Source organism: Halichoerus grypus, chromosome 3 (genome assembly GCF_964656455.1).
Source record: "Halichoerus grypus chromosome 3, mHalGry1.hap1.1, whole genome shotgun sequence".
In the NCBI taxonomy this organism is placed as follows: domain Eukaryota; kingdom Metazoa; phylum Chordata; class Mammalia; order Carnivora; family Phocidae; genus Halichoerus; species Halichoerus grypus.
This window is the reverse complement of record NC_135714.1, coordinates 192,906,838-192,923,245: the sequence shown is the minus strand read 5'-3', so window position 1 is coordinate 192,923,245 and position 16,408 is coordinate 192,906,838. Positions and strand designations below refer to the sequence as shown.

At 44.0% G+C, this 16,408-nt stretch overlaps 1 protein-coding gene across 2 annotated transcripts in view; it reads right to left on the bottom strand.

The window, feature by feature from the left end:
• The window catches only part of CENPU (centromere protein U), a 35,099-nt gene extending 25,646 nt beyond the window's left edge, over positions 1–9,453 (bottom strand). Inside the window, exons 1-4 of one of the 2 annotated variants that reach the window (XM_036070621.2) lie at positions 9,326–9,453; positions 6,409–6,457; positions 4,617–4,734; positions 997–1,102 (exon numbers count right to left, since the gene is read on the bottom strand). In XM_036070621.2, the coding sequence (XP_035926514.1) occupies positions 997–1,102; positions 4,617–4,734; positions 6,409–6,457; positions 9,326–9,366 (314 nt within the window). In that variant the 5' untranslated portion in view covers positions 9,367–9,453. Of the gene's footprint in view, positions 1–996; positions 1,103–4,616; positions 4,735–6,408; positions 6,458–8,565; positions 8,601–9,325 lie in introns of those variants that run through there. The other variant, XM_078069829.1, reaches the window with a different exon arrangement.
• Positions 9,454–16,408: the final 6,955 nt, after the last annotated feature.

Below are 16,408 nucleotides of genomic sequence, written 5' to 3'. Positions count from 1 at the left end.
TTGTAGAAACAGCCCAAGTGTCCATCGACTGATGAATGGATAAAGTGATGTATATATATACAATAGGATGTTATTCAGCCATCAAAAAAAAAAAAATGAAATCTTGCCATTTGCAATGATGTGGATGGAGCTAGAGAGTATTATGCTAAGTGAAGTCAGTCAGAGAAAAACAAATACCATATGATTTCACTCATATGAAATTTAAGAAACAAAACAAAGGAGCAAAGGGAAAAAAAAAAAAGAGCAGGAGGCAAACCAAGAAACAAACTCTTAACTACAGAGAACAAACTGATGGCTCCCAGCGGGGAGGAGGGTGGGGGGATGGGTGAAATAGGTGATGGGATTAAGCAGTGCACCTGTGATGAGAACCCGGCGATTAGTATTAAAATAAAAACTTTAGTACATGTGCTGCTCGAAACTTAAAAAAAAAAAAGCTTCTCCCTCCCTCCCTTTACCTCAAAGCTAAAACCCCCTTCACAAGCATGTTTTCTAGGATAGTCTGCTGTCAATTATAACTACTTTGGGGCTTTTTAGATTAAATTGGACTGTTATAACTGAGGTAGAACTGACATATATTAGTTTCAGGTGTACAACGTGATCATTTGCTACTGTACACATTGCAAAATGATCTCCACAATAAGTCCAGTTAACATCTGTCACCATAGAGAGCTACAAAACTTGTTTTTCTTGTGACGAGAACTGTTCAGATCTACTCTCTTCGCAACTTTCAGACATACAACACAGTATTAGCTGCAGTCACCCTGCCGTAATACATGCCCAGAACTGTTTTCTAGGACTGGAAATATGCACTATAATTAGTTACTATAAGTGTGTTATTTTCTGAGAACAAGTTTTCATTACCAGTTCTCTTGAGGAAAAACCGAAGTTGGCTCCGAAAATGTCTAGAAAGCTTTAGTTTTATAAGCTTCTATCTTAGAGAGCTTCTCAGAAATCCCATTGACCATGAATAAACGACTGCTTGAAATGTAACCGTACCCTTTCTCCACTTCTTTTCCTTGAGGAGTTGAGGGGATGGATGACCCGCTGTATTCGGAGAATTCTTCTTCATCAGCATATATAGCAGTGCTGTGTAAAGGAGGGTCTACAAAAGATTATTTAAAAAAAAAAAAAAATGCCACTTCAGAAGTCTGGCGGCTTGGGCAGTGTCTATGCCCTTTACCAGGGCAAGCTCAGTCTGAACGACTCACCACCACACAGGCGACTTACTCCCCAAATGCTTTTGAGCTCACACCTCAACACTAAGAAATTTAAACCGTTTCACTAGTACATACATGGACATTTATCAGTTATAACCTGTATTACTGTATTTACATACTATGTGGGAATTTTTTAATGAGCTAAAAGAAATCTAAATAGGAAGCCTGGCATTCTCTGTTCTCACCCGATGGAGTGTCACGGCTCTACGTGAGAGACCACTGCTGGGAAAGGCACAGAAAGGACTCAGTAAAGGAGGACATTCCTACCCGCTCAGGTCAATTGGGACCTCAGCACGCCAGGCCAGGCTGCTGGCTGACAGGGGGAGCTTGGGGGAGGGTGGGGGGCGGCCAGGGATTGCTGCAGGGTGCCTGGTAAGAGCCAAGCGACCATTGCTTCATGCTGAAATTTTAGCATGGCGGTGTAGATTTAAAAGACAGGTGTTCAAATAAACAGCTGCTTAAACGATGAACATTATCAATGCACGATTTTAAAGTTAGTAGTATATTCTGTGTTGCCCTCAACCAAGCAAAGGGATTTGTTTACAACTGCAAATAACAAAGAATAAAAGAAATAAACCAATCCTGAATCTCCATAGGTAACCAGTCATCCGAACTGGACTCTCACATAAAGAGAGAGATAACCCAATTTTAATAAGATAAATAATCCGATTTAAAAATGGGTAAATGATCTGAATAGATAGCTCTTAAAAAGATACACAAATGGCTAATAAGCACATAAAAGGATGTTCAAGATCATTAGCCACTGGGGAAATACAATTCAAAACCAAAATGAGGTACCATTTTCCATCCACTGGGATGGCTATCATCAGAAAAAACCCAAGGGAGGATGTGGAGAAACTAGAACCCTCATGGACTGCTAGTTGGAAATGTAACGGGAATGTTGCAGCCTCAATGGAAAACGGCATAACGAGGCCTCAGAAAAGTGAACACAGGATCCAGCAACCCTACTTCTGCATTGTACCCTGAAGTGAAAGCGGGGACTCAAACAGATGATCGTACGTCCGTGTTTACGGCAGCGTTATTCACAGTCATCAAACGTGGAAGCAACCCCAGTGTCCATGGACAGATGAATGGATAACACAGAGGATGGAAGATGATTCAGTTTTCAAAAGGAAATTCAGACACGTGCTACAACACGGGTGGACTTTGAAGACATACCGCTAAGTGGAAAAAAAAAAAAAGGCACGAAAGGAAAAATACTGTAAGAATCCTCTCATACGAAGTATCTAGAGTAGTCAAATTGCTAGAGCCAACAAGTTGGGCTGGGAGGCGTGGACAATGAGGAGCTACTGTCTGGTGGGCAGACTCTCAGGTAGGGGCAAACGGGAAGGTTCTGGAGGTAGACAGTGAGGAGAGCTGCACAACGGCGTGCTGATGTCACAGAACTGTACTCTTACAAATGGTGAAAACGGTCAATTTCACGGTCTGTAGAGGTTACCACACAAACACAATGAGACAGCACTTCACGCTCATGGCCAGAATCAGACAGTCAGGTGACAGCAAGGGCTGACCAAGCTGCGGGGAGACTGGGGCCTCGTGCATCGCTGGGTGGGGGGCGGCTGCTCGGTAAAGCAGTTCCTCAAAACGGTGACGGGGCACGACCATACGACTTAGCAGCTTCCCCCTCAGGTATGGACCCAAGAGAAATGAAGACACAGGTCCGGACAAAAACTTGTATATGAACGTTCACGGCAGGATAACTCAGACTGGGCCCACAGGGGAAACGACCCTGTACGTCGACTGCTGAGTGGAGAACAAAGTGAGGTATATTCAAACAATGGATTCCTGAGCTAAAGCGTTTTTAGGAATGAAGCACATCGACACGTGCTACAATACATACGGACCTTGAAACCACTGCGCTGAATGAAAGAAGCCAGTCACAAACGAACAGTGTATGACCACTCCATTTACAGGAGCAGGCACACCCATGGTCAGGAAGGAGGTGGAAGGTTGCCAGGGGCTGGGGGTGGGGGACGGAGGGGTGAGGAGGGACTGCTAATGGGTACAGAGTTTCCTGCTGGGTGATGAAAAGGTTCTGGAATACACAGTGGTGATGGTCGTACAATTCTGTGACTACACGGAAGTACCACTGAAGTGTACACTTGGGGCGCCTGGGTGGCTCCGTCGGTTAAGCAGCTGCCTTCGGCTCGGGTCGTAATTCCAGGGTCCTGGGATCGAGCCCCGCATCGGGCTCCCTGCTCACTGGTGAACCTGCTTCTCCCTCTCCCACTCCCCCTGCTTGTGTTCCCTCTCTCGCTGTGTCTCTCTCTGTCAAATAAATAAATAAAATCTTAAAAAAAAAAAAAGAATTGTACACTTGAAAACGGGGAATTTTTTGGTAAGTGAATTACATTTCAATTAAAAAATTTATGTGGGGGCACCCCAGGGGGCTCAGTTGGTTAAGCGTCCGACTTGTGATTTCGGCTCAGGTCATGATCTCAGGGTCGTGAGATCGAGCTCCGTGCTGGGTGTGGAGGTGCTTAAGATTCTCTCTCTCCCTCTCCCTCTGCCCCTCTCCTCCCTCCCCCTCTCTAAAAAATAATAAAATTAAAAAAAAAATTATGGGGTTTCTTTTGGATTCAGATCTTTTACATTTAAATTTCCTTTAAATAAGTAATTAAAACATTTTAATAAAGCCATAACAAAAGATGTATTCTGGTAATGCTTATCTTACAAAACGTACAATATTCTTTTATTAACAAAAGACTAGACTAGAAGATATTAGAGACCAAATTAAAAATATGTCAGAGGGTACAGGTTTTCAAAATGCCCTTTAAACTTATTCCAGCAACAATGTCTGATCACTGCTGATCTCAAAGCACCTGGCACTTTCGTGGAGTGGCCAGTGAGGACCCAGCCAGAAGCAGGCCCAGCTGGACAACTCACATACTCCTGGTCAACTGGGTACCAGCCCTGTTTTCCTCACATTCCAAGGAACACAGGTGAAGCTCTCCCCCGGCTCTCCTGAAGGAACCTCTGACTCAGTGTATTAAGGAAAAGGGAAAATTACCCCTCTTCTCCTCCCTAAATTAAAGCCCCTTACTGAATGACTCTATTCGTGGTATGGAGTGAGAAACACAGTTCATACTCTTCTTGTTACAGAGTACTGTAACGGGTGTCCTGATCGACTGGCTTGTTGACAAATGCTACTAGAAGAGTTCCACCCTGATAAATGTTTAACAGAGTTCTTAGTTCCAATGTACCTAGAAGTGAGGAAAATTAACTCAAATTATCAAGTACTCCCCCAAACGCTACAGTCATATGCAGACATCGGGTTTTTCTATTTGAAGATATTTCCATATTTTTATCAATAACTAGCCTAAAGCTTTTAGGATAAACTACTTTAAAATTTTTAGGATGAAGACTTAAAATACTAACCAAAGATTTCGTAAGGTTCTTCATCTTTCTCATTTTCACCCAGTCTGCCGATGCTGGAGATAACAGAATTATCAGGAAAATGAAATACATCAGTGGGCTTCTGCTTTGGGCCGGCTTTCTAAAAGTAGACAAAGTCAAAGTCATTGAATTGGCGCTAACAAGCAGGAACATTATAAAGCCGATTTATTTAGCAAGGACAATTCTGCTATTAGTGCTGCCGAATGAAATGATCCTTCACACTGGCTGCGGGGCGAGGCACAGACCCCTTTGACAAACCAAGGCCAGGACTGGCGAACTTTTCTGGAAAGGACCAGACAGCAACTACATTAGCCTTTGCACCTGTTGCAACCACTCAGCCGCTACCGACTGAAAGCAGACAGCAACAATGCAGAAAGAATAAACATGGCTGGGATGCAATAACACTTTATTTACGAATACGGAAATCTGCATTTCAGAACATTTTCCCCTATCATGAGATGTTCTTCTTTTGACTTTATTTCAACCATTTAAAAATGTAAAAATCATTCTTAGTCCAAAAAACAGGGGGCAGGCAAGATTTGGCCTCTGGGTCATAGTCTGCCGACTCCTGATCTCGGGAGAGCTCTGGGCCCTCTCTCCAGAAATACGCCCATACACCTGAAAGTTCATAAGGATACGGGGCGGGGGGAGCTCCAACCAAAGGAGAGAGACAAAGGTTTATGGTTCCATATACTAACAAGCCCCATGAAGTTTGCTGCCCTAAATCCTCATGAATAGACCAAAACATACAGAAAATGAGAAAAACTTCCATCATAACTCTGGAAAATGAGGAAGGGTGCCATTAACAGATGAGAAAGTATGAGAAAATTCTGGAAGATATAAAGAAGATGGAATAAATTGAACAACAAAAAACAAAACTTTCCCATTTATAGACCTTCCATCTCCCTGAGGCAAACTGGCCTCCGGCATACAGCCGCCTTCAAGGGAAGAGGTCGGGAGAGCTGAGAAATCCTCCTCGGGCACTCCGGACTTCCTTCCGGCTACGGCAGGCTGAAGAACTTGGAGAAACCCACGCCAGGTACGCTGGATGTCAGCCACCGAGGGCAGAGAGCTGAGAGAAATCCATCCAGAGAACAAGCACGCTAGGGCAGTGTGGGAGCCCAGAGCTGAGCGCAACCTTTGCAGAGGTGTCCCAGGCCTTCCCGCAGGACAAGAAGGGGGTTAGGGCAGCAGGTGGAGAGAGCTCACAGGACAGGAGGGCAGGGCAGAGAGCAGACAAAACCCCCCACTCCCTGCACCCTGAAAGCAGCCACTCTCAGACGTCGTTAATGTAGGTTTCCACTGCCAAGTGGATGAGCCACTGGAAAATAATATGAAATGAGCTATGGAGAGTGCTGAAGAAATATACCCGCCTTTAACGTACATTTATTTTAAGACCCTAAAGAGAAACTATAATGTGGACTAAATCAATAGCATGACATCATAAACAATTGTGGGAAACAAATGGAGAAGTGGTTAAGTGAAAAAAGCAAAATACAGAGAGTTGTACACATTTTTATAGAATATCAATTATCCAACTGGAAAAAAAACCAAAAAACAAAACGGAGGCCCAGAAAAAAAGATTCAAAATGTTAACAGTGGTCATTTCTTCCAATATACTGGCAAAGGTGGGAGGAAAAGGAATATGCTTTTCATCACAATAAAACACTGAGTTTACCCAGTGAAATCTATGAGATTCGAAGCTTCCCACGAAACGTGTTATTTCATATCATCAATTACGAGAGAATCACATTAAAATACGAAGATAACTTACATCTTTTGTGGAATGTGTTCTTCCTACAGCGTTCTTTGAAGATCTCACACTATTAAACAGCAAAAACACACACAGGAGGAAATATTTAAAATAACTGGGGAAGCACCCTATAACTTGCAACCCTAAGCATTTTTTCTCCCCAAATTATATTCCTTGTGAGTTGCACGAATAGTGTGCACCCAGTGCAAGTCAGGTTATGGCCAAATCCTTTCAGAAAACAGAACCTGTATCTCACACATATTTTTTACAGGTCAAATCAGATCACAGGTGTAGAAAGTCGCACACCTCTCTCCCTCAGAGACACAGACACTCTTCATCCTGCTGTTATCCTTGGCCCTGAGGACAAGTCAACAGCAGCGACTGACCGTTTCTGCAGAACTGAGCAAAAGGGAGGTCCACTGGCATTTAAAAAGCACCTGACACCCGTTCCACCCCATGCCTGGCTCTTGCACATACATTTTCTCATTTGGCTCTCACAGTCCTATAAAGCAGAAGCGAAGCCCATGTTGCAGATGTCAATTCACCCGAAGCAGCACACAGCCAAGGAGAAGCCTGCATTAAAACGTGCACCAGTTCAAATCCAGCTTCCCTCCTTCCGCCCCTTCATGCCCCTCCACTGGACATTAGGATGAAAGGATAAAGTTGTACATCTTCAAGCTTAAAGTAAACAAGATGTAAAAACAGGGACTAAAATACAAACTGGAAATGAGAGTGGCAGGAAATATTATCGCCAGTGAATGTGTATCGAGTATCCTTTGTGCACCAGGCATTGTACTAGGGGCACTGGGAATGCTCTGGGAAATTCCATCCTCAGCCCCTGACTTTACAACACGCCATGCAGACACCCGTTTGTGGGTAGCAAAATCAGCTTAGTGTGTCTGAATCCCTATTTGAGTAATGTTGTATTTGATATAATTTCAAACTTACAGAAAAATCACAAGTGTAAGAACATTCGGTATATCCTTCACCCAGGTTCACCAATTGTTTCCATTTTGTCTCATATGCTTTCTCTGTGTACATGTAAACGACAGACACCATGCACCTTTACCCCTAAATAGTTCAGTGTGTCTCTCCTAAGCAAGAGAGTATATTGCATCGTCATGGTACAATTTCCAAATTAAGAAAAGTAACACTGATATGATTATATAATCTACAGTCTATATCCAAATTTCATCCGTTGCGCCATCATGTCCTTTAAAAATTTCTTTCTGCGTTTTCAAAAAGGAAATACAAAAGAATATAAAATGTAAGATTGCACTGGACATTGTATCTGCATAAACTCTTTCTTGTTCTACACGTGTGTAGTGCACATTTATGTACAGTGATGTAAAAATATCATTATTGTGAATCACAAACAAAAAAGTTGAACTCCTCAGAGCAGCGGTTTTCAAACTTCTGGCATCAGAATCACCTGGAGGGCTTCAAACCCAGATGGCTTGGCCCCAGCCCCAGAGTTTCTGATCCAGTAAGCCCAGGATGGGATCTGAGATTTTGCATTTCTAACAAATGCAAGGAACCACACCTTAAGAACCTCTGCTCTACTGGATTCTCAGCTCCCAAGAAGAAGATAGAATAGGTCTTCATTTTATGGCATTTATGATTCTAGGGTTTCAGAAAAGTGACTTATCCACGGTCATACAGCCAAGGAACAGAAATAGGACTAAAACCCAGATCGCCTAACTTCTTATCCTCCTCCCCACTGGCTCCTGCCTCCTCTGTGCTTAAGAAAAAGTCAGGTTTCCTCCTTACCTTAGCGTAGGAGCAAGGTGAGGTTTCTGAAAGACAGAAACCTCTGTGATACCATATGTAAGATTTTTGGTATATGTGCCGCAGTGCGCTTTAGGGGGAGGGGTGAACAGATTTCAGGAGTCTCAAAGGCAAGAATGTTACATGTATACACACACACACACATATGGAGAGAGAGGGCGAAAAATGGGGAAGGGGAAGTCAGGGGACAGAAACAAAAGCTACCTGGCCTATCAGAATAAGCTTAACTCTTGTCAGGTGATGTTAAGGCCCATATTCTTTCCCCATCCTCCCCTCCACTGGGAGAGTCTTCCGTTCTTCCCCACCAGCCACAGAGTCTAGTCTGTTTATTCCACCTGCCTGCTCCGCCCTGCTCCAGCCTTTCCCCGCCCTATACTCTGCTTGGCTCACCTTCCACAGTCAGCTCGCATCTAAAATGCCACCTCCTCCAGGCAGTCTTCCCACCGTCCTGGAGAACTCCTGGATTTGTATGACCCTGTGTACCCACTGTGGCAAGCCGAGACCCTTTAGTGCTCAAGACACTGCCAGTGGGCCAGATGTCAATGAATCCATTAAAAATAACATTTTGGAGAGCGGTTTGGCAGCCTATAATGCATGCCCTTTTTGATAAACAAATAAAAACCAAGTGCCTGACCCATCCTGGAGCGCCTCTTTTAAAAAATAACAAGCGGCAGCTTGGTCTCCCAGCTGGAGATTTGGTTCAGCTTTAAGGTCTGTGTTACAAAACCACCAGGGTCTTGAAAATAAGAATACTGACTCCCAGCCGGAGTGCAAACGTTTCTAGAATGTAATGTGTGGCAAGCAGCAGGTAATCGATGCGTTATTTATTGGATATTTTGTTTCAAAATATTTTGAGTCTACTTTAGACTACACCCGCCCACGCAAAGCTAGCATTAGCAAACGTTCTTTTCCACCCTCCAGGCACAGGGTTCAGCTGTTAACTCCTTTAAATCTTGCGGCAACCCTAGGTAGTCGGGATAATTATTCCCATTTTACAGGTGGAAACCGAGGCCCTGAGCGAGTTCCACAGTGGCAGAGCCAGGGAGCGTCGCTGCGCAGCACGAACAGCTCCGAGAGGCACAAACACCGCAGTAGAGGAAGGAGATAAAGCCTGTCCCCAGCCCGCGTCCCCCCGGGCCGCACAACTTACCCGCCCGGCCCCGGGCACCGCACCCGCCGCGGCGGAGCCATCCGAATCCACCGCTCTCCCCGCAGCCTGAGCCCGGAAAGCTCCCGCCAAACCCCGCGCCGCTCCGAGCAGCCAATCGGGACAGAGCACGCTCGCCGGCCCCCAAGCCCCTCCCCGGACCTTGAGCGCCAGAGGGCCCCGGGGCTCCTCCCCGTCCTGGAGCGCGAGAGAAAACCCGGACTGGAATTCTGGGAAAGCTGGAGTCCACGCCTTACAACCAATTGCTGATGGTCTCTGAGACGTCAGCAGTTTGCCGGGCTTTTCTTCCCACCCGCCCTCCGCGCCAGTTTTCCAAAGCTCCGGAGTTCCTTAACCTCGTGGACCCGCCCACGGGGCGGGGAAGGGGAGGAGCCGGAGCTGAAAAGAGGTGGTGCGGTCGCTCTGTGGACCGGATCCAAATCCGGGTAGGAGCTCCTGGTGGTTAGGCTTAGAGCAATGCATCGCAAAAAGGCAGGATTTGACTCCGCTGCTGCCCTCAACCAGCTGTGTGAGCTGCGCGTGTTATTTTACCCCTATTCTAGTTTCCTCACTGCAAATGGGGAGGGCCCCTTCTGGAGCTAATATTCTCCTATTCTTTGTTTAAAAATGTATTGGCCTGCAAACCAACGTTGGGCCCTAACCATACCGTAAATAAAAATGTACTTAAAATGGATCAAAGACCTAAACTTGAAAACTATACAACTCGTAGACGAAAACAGGCAAAAACTTCATGACATTGAATTTGGCGATGATTTCTTGGATATGAGGCCAAAAGCACAGTTTGGGACGATGAAAAAGTTCTGCAGATGGGTAGTAGTGGTTGATTGCCTAACCTGAATGTACTGAAGTAGTGTCGCTCAAGTGTAGAGTTAAAAATGATTAAAATGCTAAATTTCATGTTATGTATATTTTATCACAATAAAAAGTTATAACGTATTTCATGCACACAAAAGAATAGAATATATATAATGTACGGATAAAAAGGAACACCCATGGGGCGCCTGGATGGTTTAGTCAGTTAAGCATCGGACTGGTGATTTAAGGCTCAGGTCATGATCTCAGGGTCATGAGATCCAATCCTCCCCACCCCGCACTAACGTGGGCTCTGTGCTGGGCATAGAGTCTGCTTAAGATTCTCTCTCTCCCGGGTGCCTGGGTGGCTTAGTCGGTTGGGCTCTGCCTTCGGCTGGGGTCCTGATCCCAGGATCTTGGGATCGAGTCCCGCGTTGGGCTCCCTGCTTCGCGGGGCGTCTGCTTCTCTCTGCCCTTCCCCCTGCTCATGCTCTCTATCTCACTCTCTTTCTCAAATAAATAAATAAATAAATAATCTTAAAAAAAAATTTCTTTCTCTCCCTCTGCCCCTCCCTCCCCACTCCCTCTCAAAAAAAACCCAAAAAAACAAAAAAAACACAAAATAAAAGCACCCATGTACTCACCACTGGATTAGAAAATAAACCATTATCTCCCCCCACCCATCCCGCCAGCGATAACCACTCTTCTGACTTGTCGTCAGACTCACAAACACAAGACTTACAAAGCTTTTCCCAGAAAATGGAGCTACCTTGATAAATCCCTAAATAATGTATGAATTACTGTATTGTTCTAAGCTTTATATAAATGATATTTGGTATCATTTATATATATATATATATATATCTGCAAGTGCTCTTAATCAAAGCTATGATTTTTAGATTTAGCCACATCAATGCATGTAGCTGTAGTTCATTTTTTTTCATTGTCTTTGGAATGCATTAAGTAAATATTCCACATTTTATTTCTCCATTCCCCTGTGTATGGCTACATCAGTTGTCTTCAGTCTTTTTGCTCTTACCAACAATGCAGTGCTAAACATTCTTGTGTCTCACATGACATATGTCTGAGAGTCTCTCTAAGGATAAACTCAGTAGTAATATTATCATCTCATAGGGCAATGACATTTTCAGCTCTCCATGGTAATGTCAATTTTTTTTTAAAGATTTTATTCATTTATTTGACAGAGAGAGACACAGTGAGAGAGGGAACACAAGCAGGGGGAGTGGGAGAGGGAGGAGAAGGAGGCTTCCCGCCGAGCAGGGAGCCCGATGCGGAGCTCCATCCCAGGACCCTGGGATCATGACCTGAGCCGAAGGCAGACGCTTAACCGACTGAGCCACCCAGGCGCCCCGGTAATGTCAATTTTTATACCCTGTTTGGTAGACTACAATTTAAATCCCCCATCAGCAGTATATAAGAGTCCCCTTGGCTCTCTATACTTTTCAACACTTAGAGCTTTCAAGACTTTTACATTTTTACCTAACTAGTGAGCTGAAATGCTATCCTATTATGTTTTTGATTTGCATTTTCCTTAAGTCCATCATCTTTTCATTGTTTATAGGTCCTTCTTGATTCCTCCTTAGTGATATAACCCCACCCAGGAATTAAGTGGGCAATTACCATTGGAGAGTAAAATACCTTTGAGGAATTGAAAGTACCTCCCGGCTAATGGGTAGAAATAGGGTTCCTGAAGCCACAGAAATCTGTGGATTTCCTATCCACCCTTAAGAGAGTGGATAGGTAGTTCCATTTTCTGGGAAAAGGGTAGTAGGTCTTGTGCTTGTGGGTCTGAAAAAAAAAAAAAACCAAAAAACAGAACTGCCCAACTGTCAAGACAGAAGAGGTTCAGCACTCTGGATGAAATAAAAACTCAACCCAAGTAGAGTTTAAAAAATAAAAGGAATTTATGAGCTTGTGTCCAGAGGTAGAATGGCTGTCAAGCGCAGTTTGACCTAGAGGTTTGACAAGCCATCAGGACTCTGAATCCATTTTCTTGCCCTCCTTGTACATCAGCTTTTCCCTCAGGCTGGGTACTATCATCACCATCATCATCACCATCACCATCATCATCACCATCATCATCACCATCATCATCACCATCATCATCATCATCATCATCATCACTTGGACTTATTGAGCATTTACTATGATCCAGGCATTGTTCTAAGGGTTTAGTACTTATTAAACCATTTAAACCTCTCAATAACCCTATGTGGTAAATACTCTAATCCCACTTTACAGATGAGGAAACGGAAGAACAGCCCCACAGGTGGTAAGTGGTGGTGCCTGCATTAGATCTTAGGATTCGGGCCCAGAGCTGGCACCTGGTAGCTGTTCCAAGTCTCACATCTGAACTCCACCGTTCAAAAAAAAGGGCATAGCCATGTCTAGCATTCCCAGAAAAAGCTCTAAGCTTTACTCAAATCAGTCCAGCTTTGGTGACATACCTACCTCGGTGAGTCAGGGTTCTCCAGGGAAACAAAACCAATTATCTCACACAATCAATTATAGAGGCTGGTGAGTCTGCAATGAGAGGGCAGGCCAGCAACCTGGAAATTCAGGTAAGAGTTGATATTGCAGCCTTAAGTCTGAATTCTGCAAGGCAGCAGGCTGGAAACTCAGGGAGAATTTTTAGGCTGTAGTCTTGATGCAGAATATTTTTTTATCATGCGTGAAATCCCAGTCTTTGCTCTTAAGGCCTTCAGCTGGTTGGGTGAGGCCCACCCACAGCATGGAGAATAATCTGCTGTACTCAAAGTATGCTAATTTAAAGATTAATCACATCTAGGGGCGCCTGGTGGCTCAGTCGTTAAGCGTCTGTCTTTGGCTCGAGTCATGAGCTCAGGGTCCTGGCATCAAGTGCCTCATCGGGCTCCCTGCTCGGCGGGAAGCCTGCTTCTCCCTCTCCTGCTCCCCCTGCTTGTGTTCCCTCTCTCGCTGTCTCTCTCTCTCTCTCTGTCAAATAAATAAATAAAATCTTAAAATAAAATAAAATAAAATAAAGATTAATCATATCTAAAAAATACCTTCACAGCAACATTTAGACTGGTGTTTGGCCAAACACATGACCCCTGAGCCAATTCCTGCGGCCAAAGAACTGGAATAGCATCCAGGAAGCCCATGGATTCCTACTAGAATGGCAGTGGTGGATGGGGGTTGGAAAGTGAGAAAGTGGGAAATGTTTGCTGTGGACACAGGCAACTGAAGTCCTTTGCAGAAACTTGCCCAAGCCCATAGAGCTAGTCATAGGGAAGGCAGGATTCCAACCTAGGCTTTCTAACACCAAGCTCACATTTGTTCCTCTCATGCTCCCTTCTCAGTTAAACTGTTAGCTTAGAGCAGAGATTCTCAAATTGGGTGAGGGAAGGGGAGAGGAAAGGGGTCACATTCCAGGATCTCTGGGGCATGCGGAGTATGATAAAACAGTAATACTGTAACATAGAGAAGACTCTCAGTTGCTCTGGTCAGAGGGTGGGTGGGAGGGGCACCTGGGTGGCTCAGTCGGTTGGGCGTCAGCCTTCGGCTCAGGTCATGATCCCAGGGTCCTGGGATCAAGCCCCATGTCGGGCTCCTTGCTCAGCGGGGAGTCTGCTTCTCCCTTTGCATGCAGCTCCCCCTGCTTGTGAGCTCTCTCTCTCACAAATAAGTAAAATCTTAAAAAAAAAAAAAAAAAAAAGAGGGTGGGTGGGAGCCTTGCCTAAGAATTTAGTGTTGAATGGCAATTTCCAAGCTTCTGTGGTTTATTGTACTGCTGGGGTGAAGACCAGAACTTTCATGAGCATCTGAACGTAGAAAGCCAAGTGTAGAGCCCAGTCTGGGTGGGAGGAGGCAAACACCAAGGCTCATCATAAGACAGTAAGAGAAACGTGGGGGCTGGGGGCTGGGACTGGCAGCTGGAGAGGGGAGAAGGGTTGGTCAAGCGAAGAGGAGAAGCCCAGCAGATCAGCAAAGCTGCAGCCAAGGGCAGATCCAGTCTCTGGGAAACTCTTTAAGGAAGCCATGGCCCATATTTCTATTTTCAGATGGTCCCTGTGTTGTGTGTGCTCTCTCCATCACCATTAACCTTTTGTGCATATTTGTTAAACTCAACAACCTTGTCTCGGTGTACGTAGGGATTAGGGCCAGGGGCCAGGATGGGGTGAAGCATGGTGTTGGAAGGGGGCTGAACACACAGGAGTGGAGGAAGCAGGGTCCCGACCCCTGCAGGTAGCCTGGGACAATGTGAGCAACCAGAAGAGGAAAGGTGATGGCAGAAAAGCTGGAGGACATCTTCATGGGTGGGTGGGTAGGTAGGCGGGGGCCCTTGGTAATAGAACATTCTTTCATGTTTGGAAAATGAAAAAACCCCACAATTATTGCTTTTATAATACACATGCAGAAAATAAAGAACTACAAAGCATCTTGGACGCTGGGATGAATGGAGTGGTTGGGCATGGACACTCCCCTGTGGAAATATATCTTCCCTGTGGATTTGGTTGATATATATATTAGTTTTATGTTTTAGAATTATTAGTTTGATTTTTAAATAAGAATATAAATGAGAATATTATTATTTATCTTACAGGTTTATCATGAAGGTAACGGGTAAAAAATATGGAATCTACATATATAGACTGCATTTATATACATATATATAAAATATCCATTTGTAATTTATTTTTTAAGAATACAAATTTTTGCTAGGAGTTTTAGGAATTGCTCTAACATTGCTTTGGTTTTTTGTTTTTGTTTTTGTTTTTTAATTTAAATTCAAGTTAGTTAACATATAGCAATTGCACTACTAGGTATTTATCCAAAAGATACAAAAATACCAATTCAAAGGGGCACATGCATCCCAATGTTTATAGCAGCAATGTCCACAATAGCCAAAATACGCAAAGAGCTCAGATGTTCATTCACAGATGAATGGATAAAGACGATGTGGTATATATATATATATATATATATATATATATATATATACACACACACACACACACACACACACACACACACACACACACACGTATACAGTGGAATATTACACGGCCATCAAAAGGAATGAAATCTTGCCATTTGCAATGACATGGATGGAACTAGAAGGTATTATACTAAGCGAAATAAGTCAGAGAAAGACAAATACCGTATGATTTCACTCATATGTGGAATTTAAGAAACAAAACAGATGAACACAGGGGAAGGGAAGAAAAAATAAAATAAGATAAAAACAGAGAGGGAAGCAAACCATACGAGACTCTTAACTCAAGGGAACAAACTGAGGGTTGTTGGAGGGAAGGGCGGAGGAATGGGGTAACTGGCTGATGGGCATTAAGGAGGGCGCGTGATGGCATGAGCACTGGATGTTATATGCAACTGATGAATCACTGACCTCTACCTGGAACCTAATAATGCACTATATGTTAATTAACTTGAATTTAAATTAAAAAACAAAATGCAAAGCAATCTTGGAGCAATTCCTAAAACTCCTGGCAAAAATCTGTATTCTTGCAAAATAAATTACAAATGGATATCTCACTTTTGGCATAAACAACAACAACAAAAACAAAACAGAAGCGGCGCCTGGGTGGCTCAGTCGTTAAGCGTCTGCCTTCAGCTCAGGTCATGATCCCAGGGTCCTGGGATCGAGCCCTGCATCGGGCTCCCTGCTCAGCGAGAAGCCTGCTTCTCCCTCTCCCACTCCCCCTGCTTGTGTTCCCTCTCTCGCTGTGTCTCTCTGTCAAATAAATAAATAAAATCTTAAAAAAAAAAAAACCCACAACAACTTATTTCTTATTGGGCCTCTTTTTTTTCAAGGGAGCTTTTCTGTAGAACTTTCTGTACAGAGCCACGGCCACCAGAGGGCAGACGAAGACTGGTCCTGGAGGTTTGAAAATGTAATTGGAGCGCTTGCATTTTCAGATGTTGTTAAGGAAAAAAACAGATGAACACAGGGGAAGGGAAGGGAAAATAAAATAAGATAAAAACAGAGAGGGAGACAAACCATAAGAGACTCTTAACTCTAGGAAACAAACAGGGCTGCTGGAGGGGAGGGGGGTGGGGGGGATGGGGTAACTGGCTGATGGGCATTAAGGAGGGCACGTGATGGCATGAGCACTGGCTGTTATATGCAACTGATGAATCACTAAATTCTACCCCTGAAACTAATAATACACTACATGTTAACTACATTGAATTTAAATAAAAATTTTTTTAAAAATTAGAAACAAAAAGAAGTCTGTTCAAGATTAGTAACACTACTTTTTTTTTTTTTTT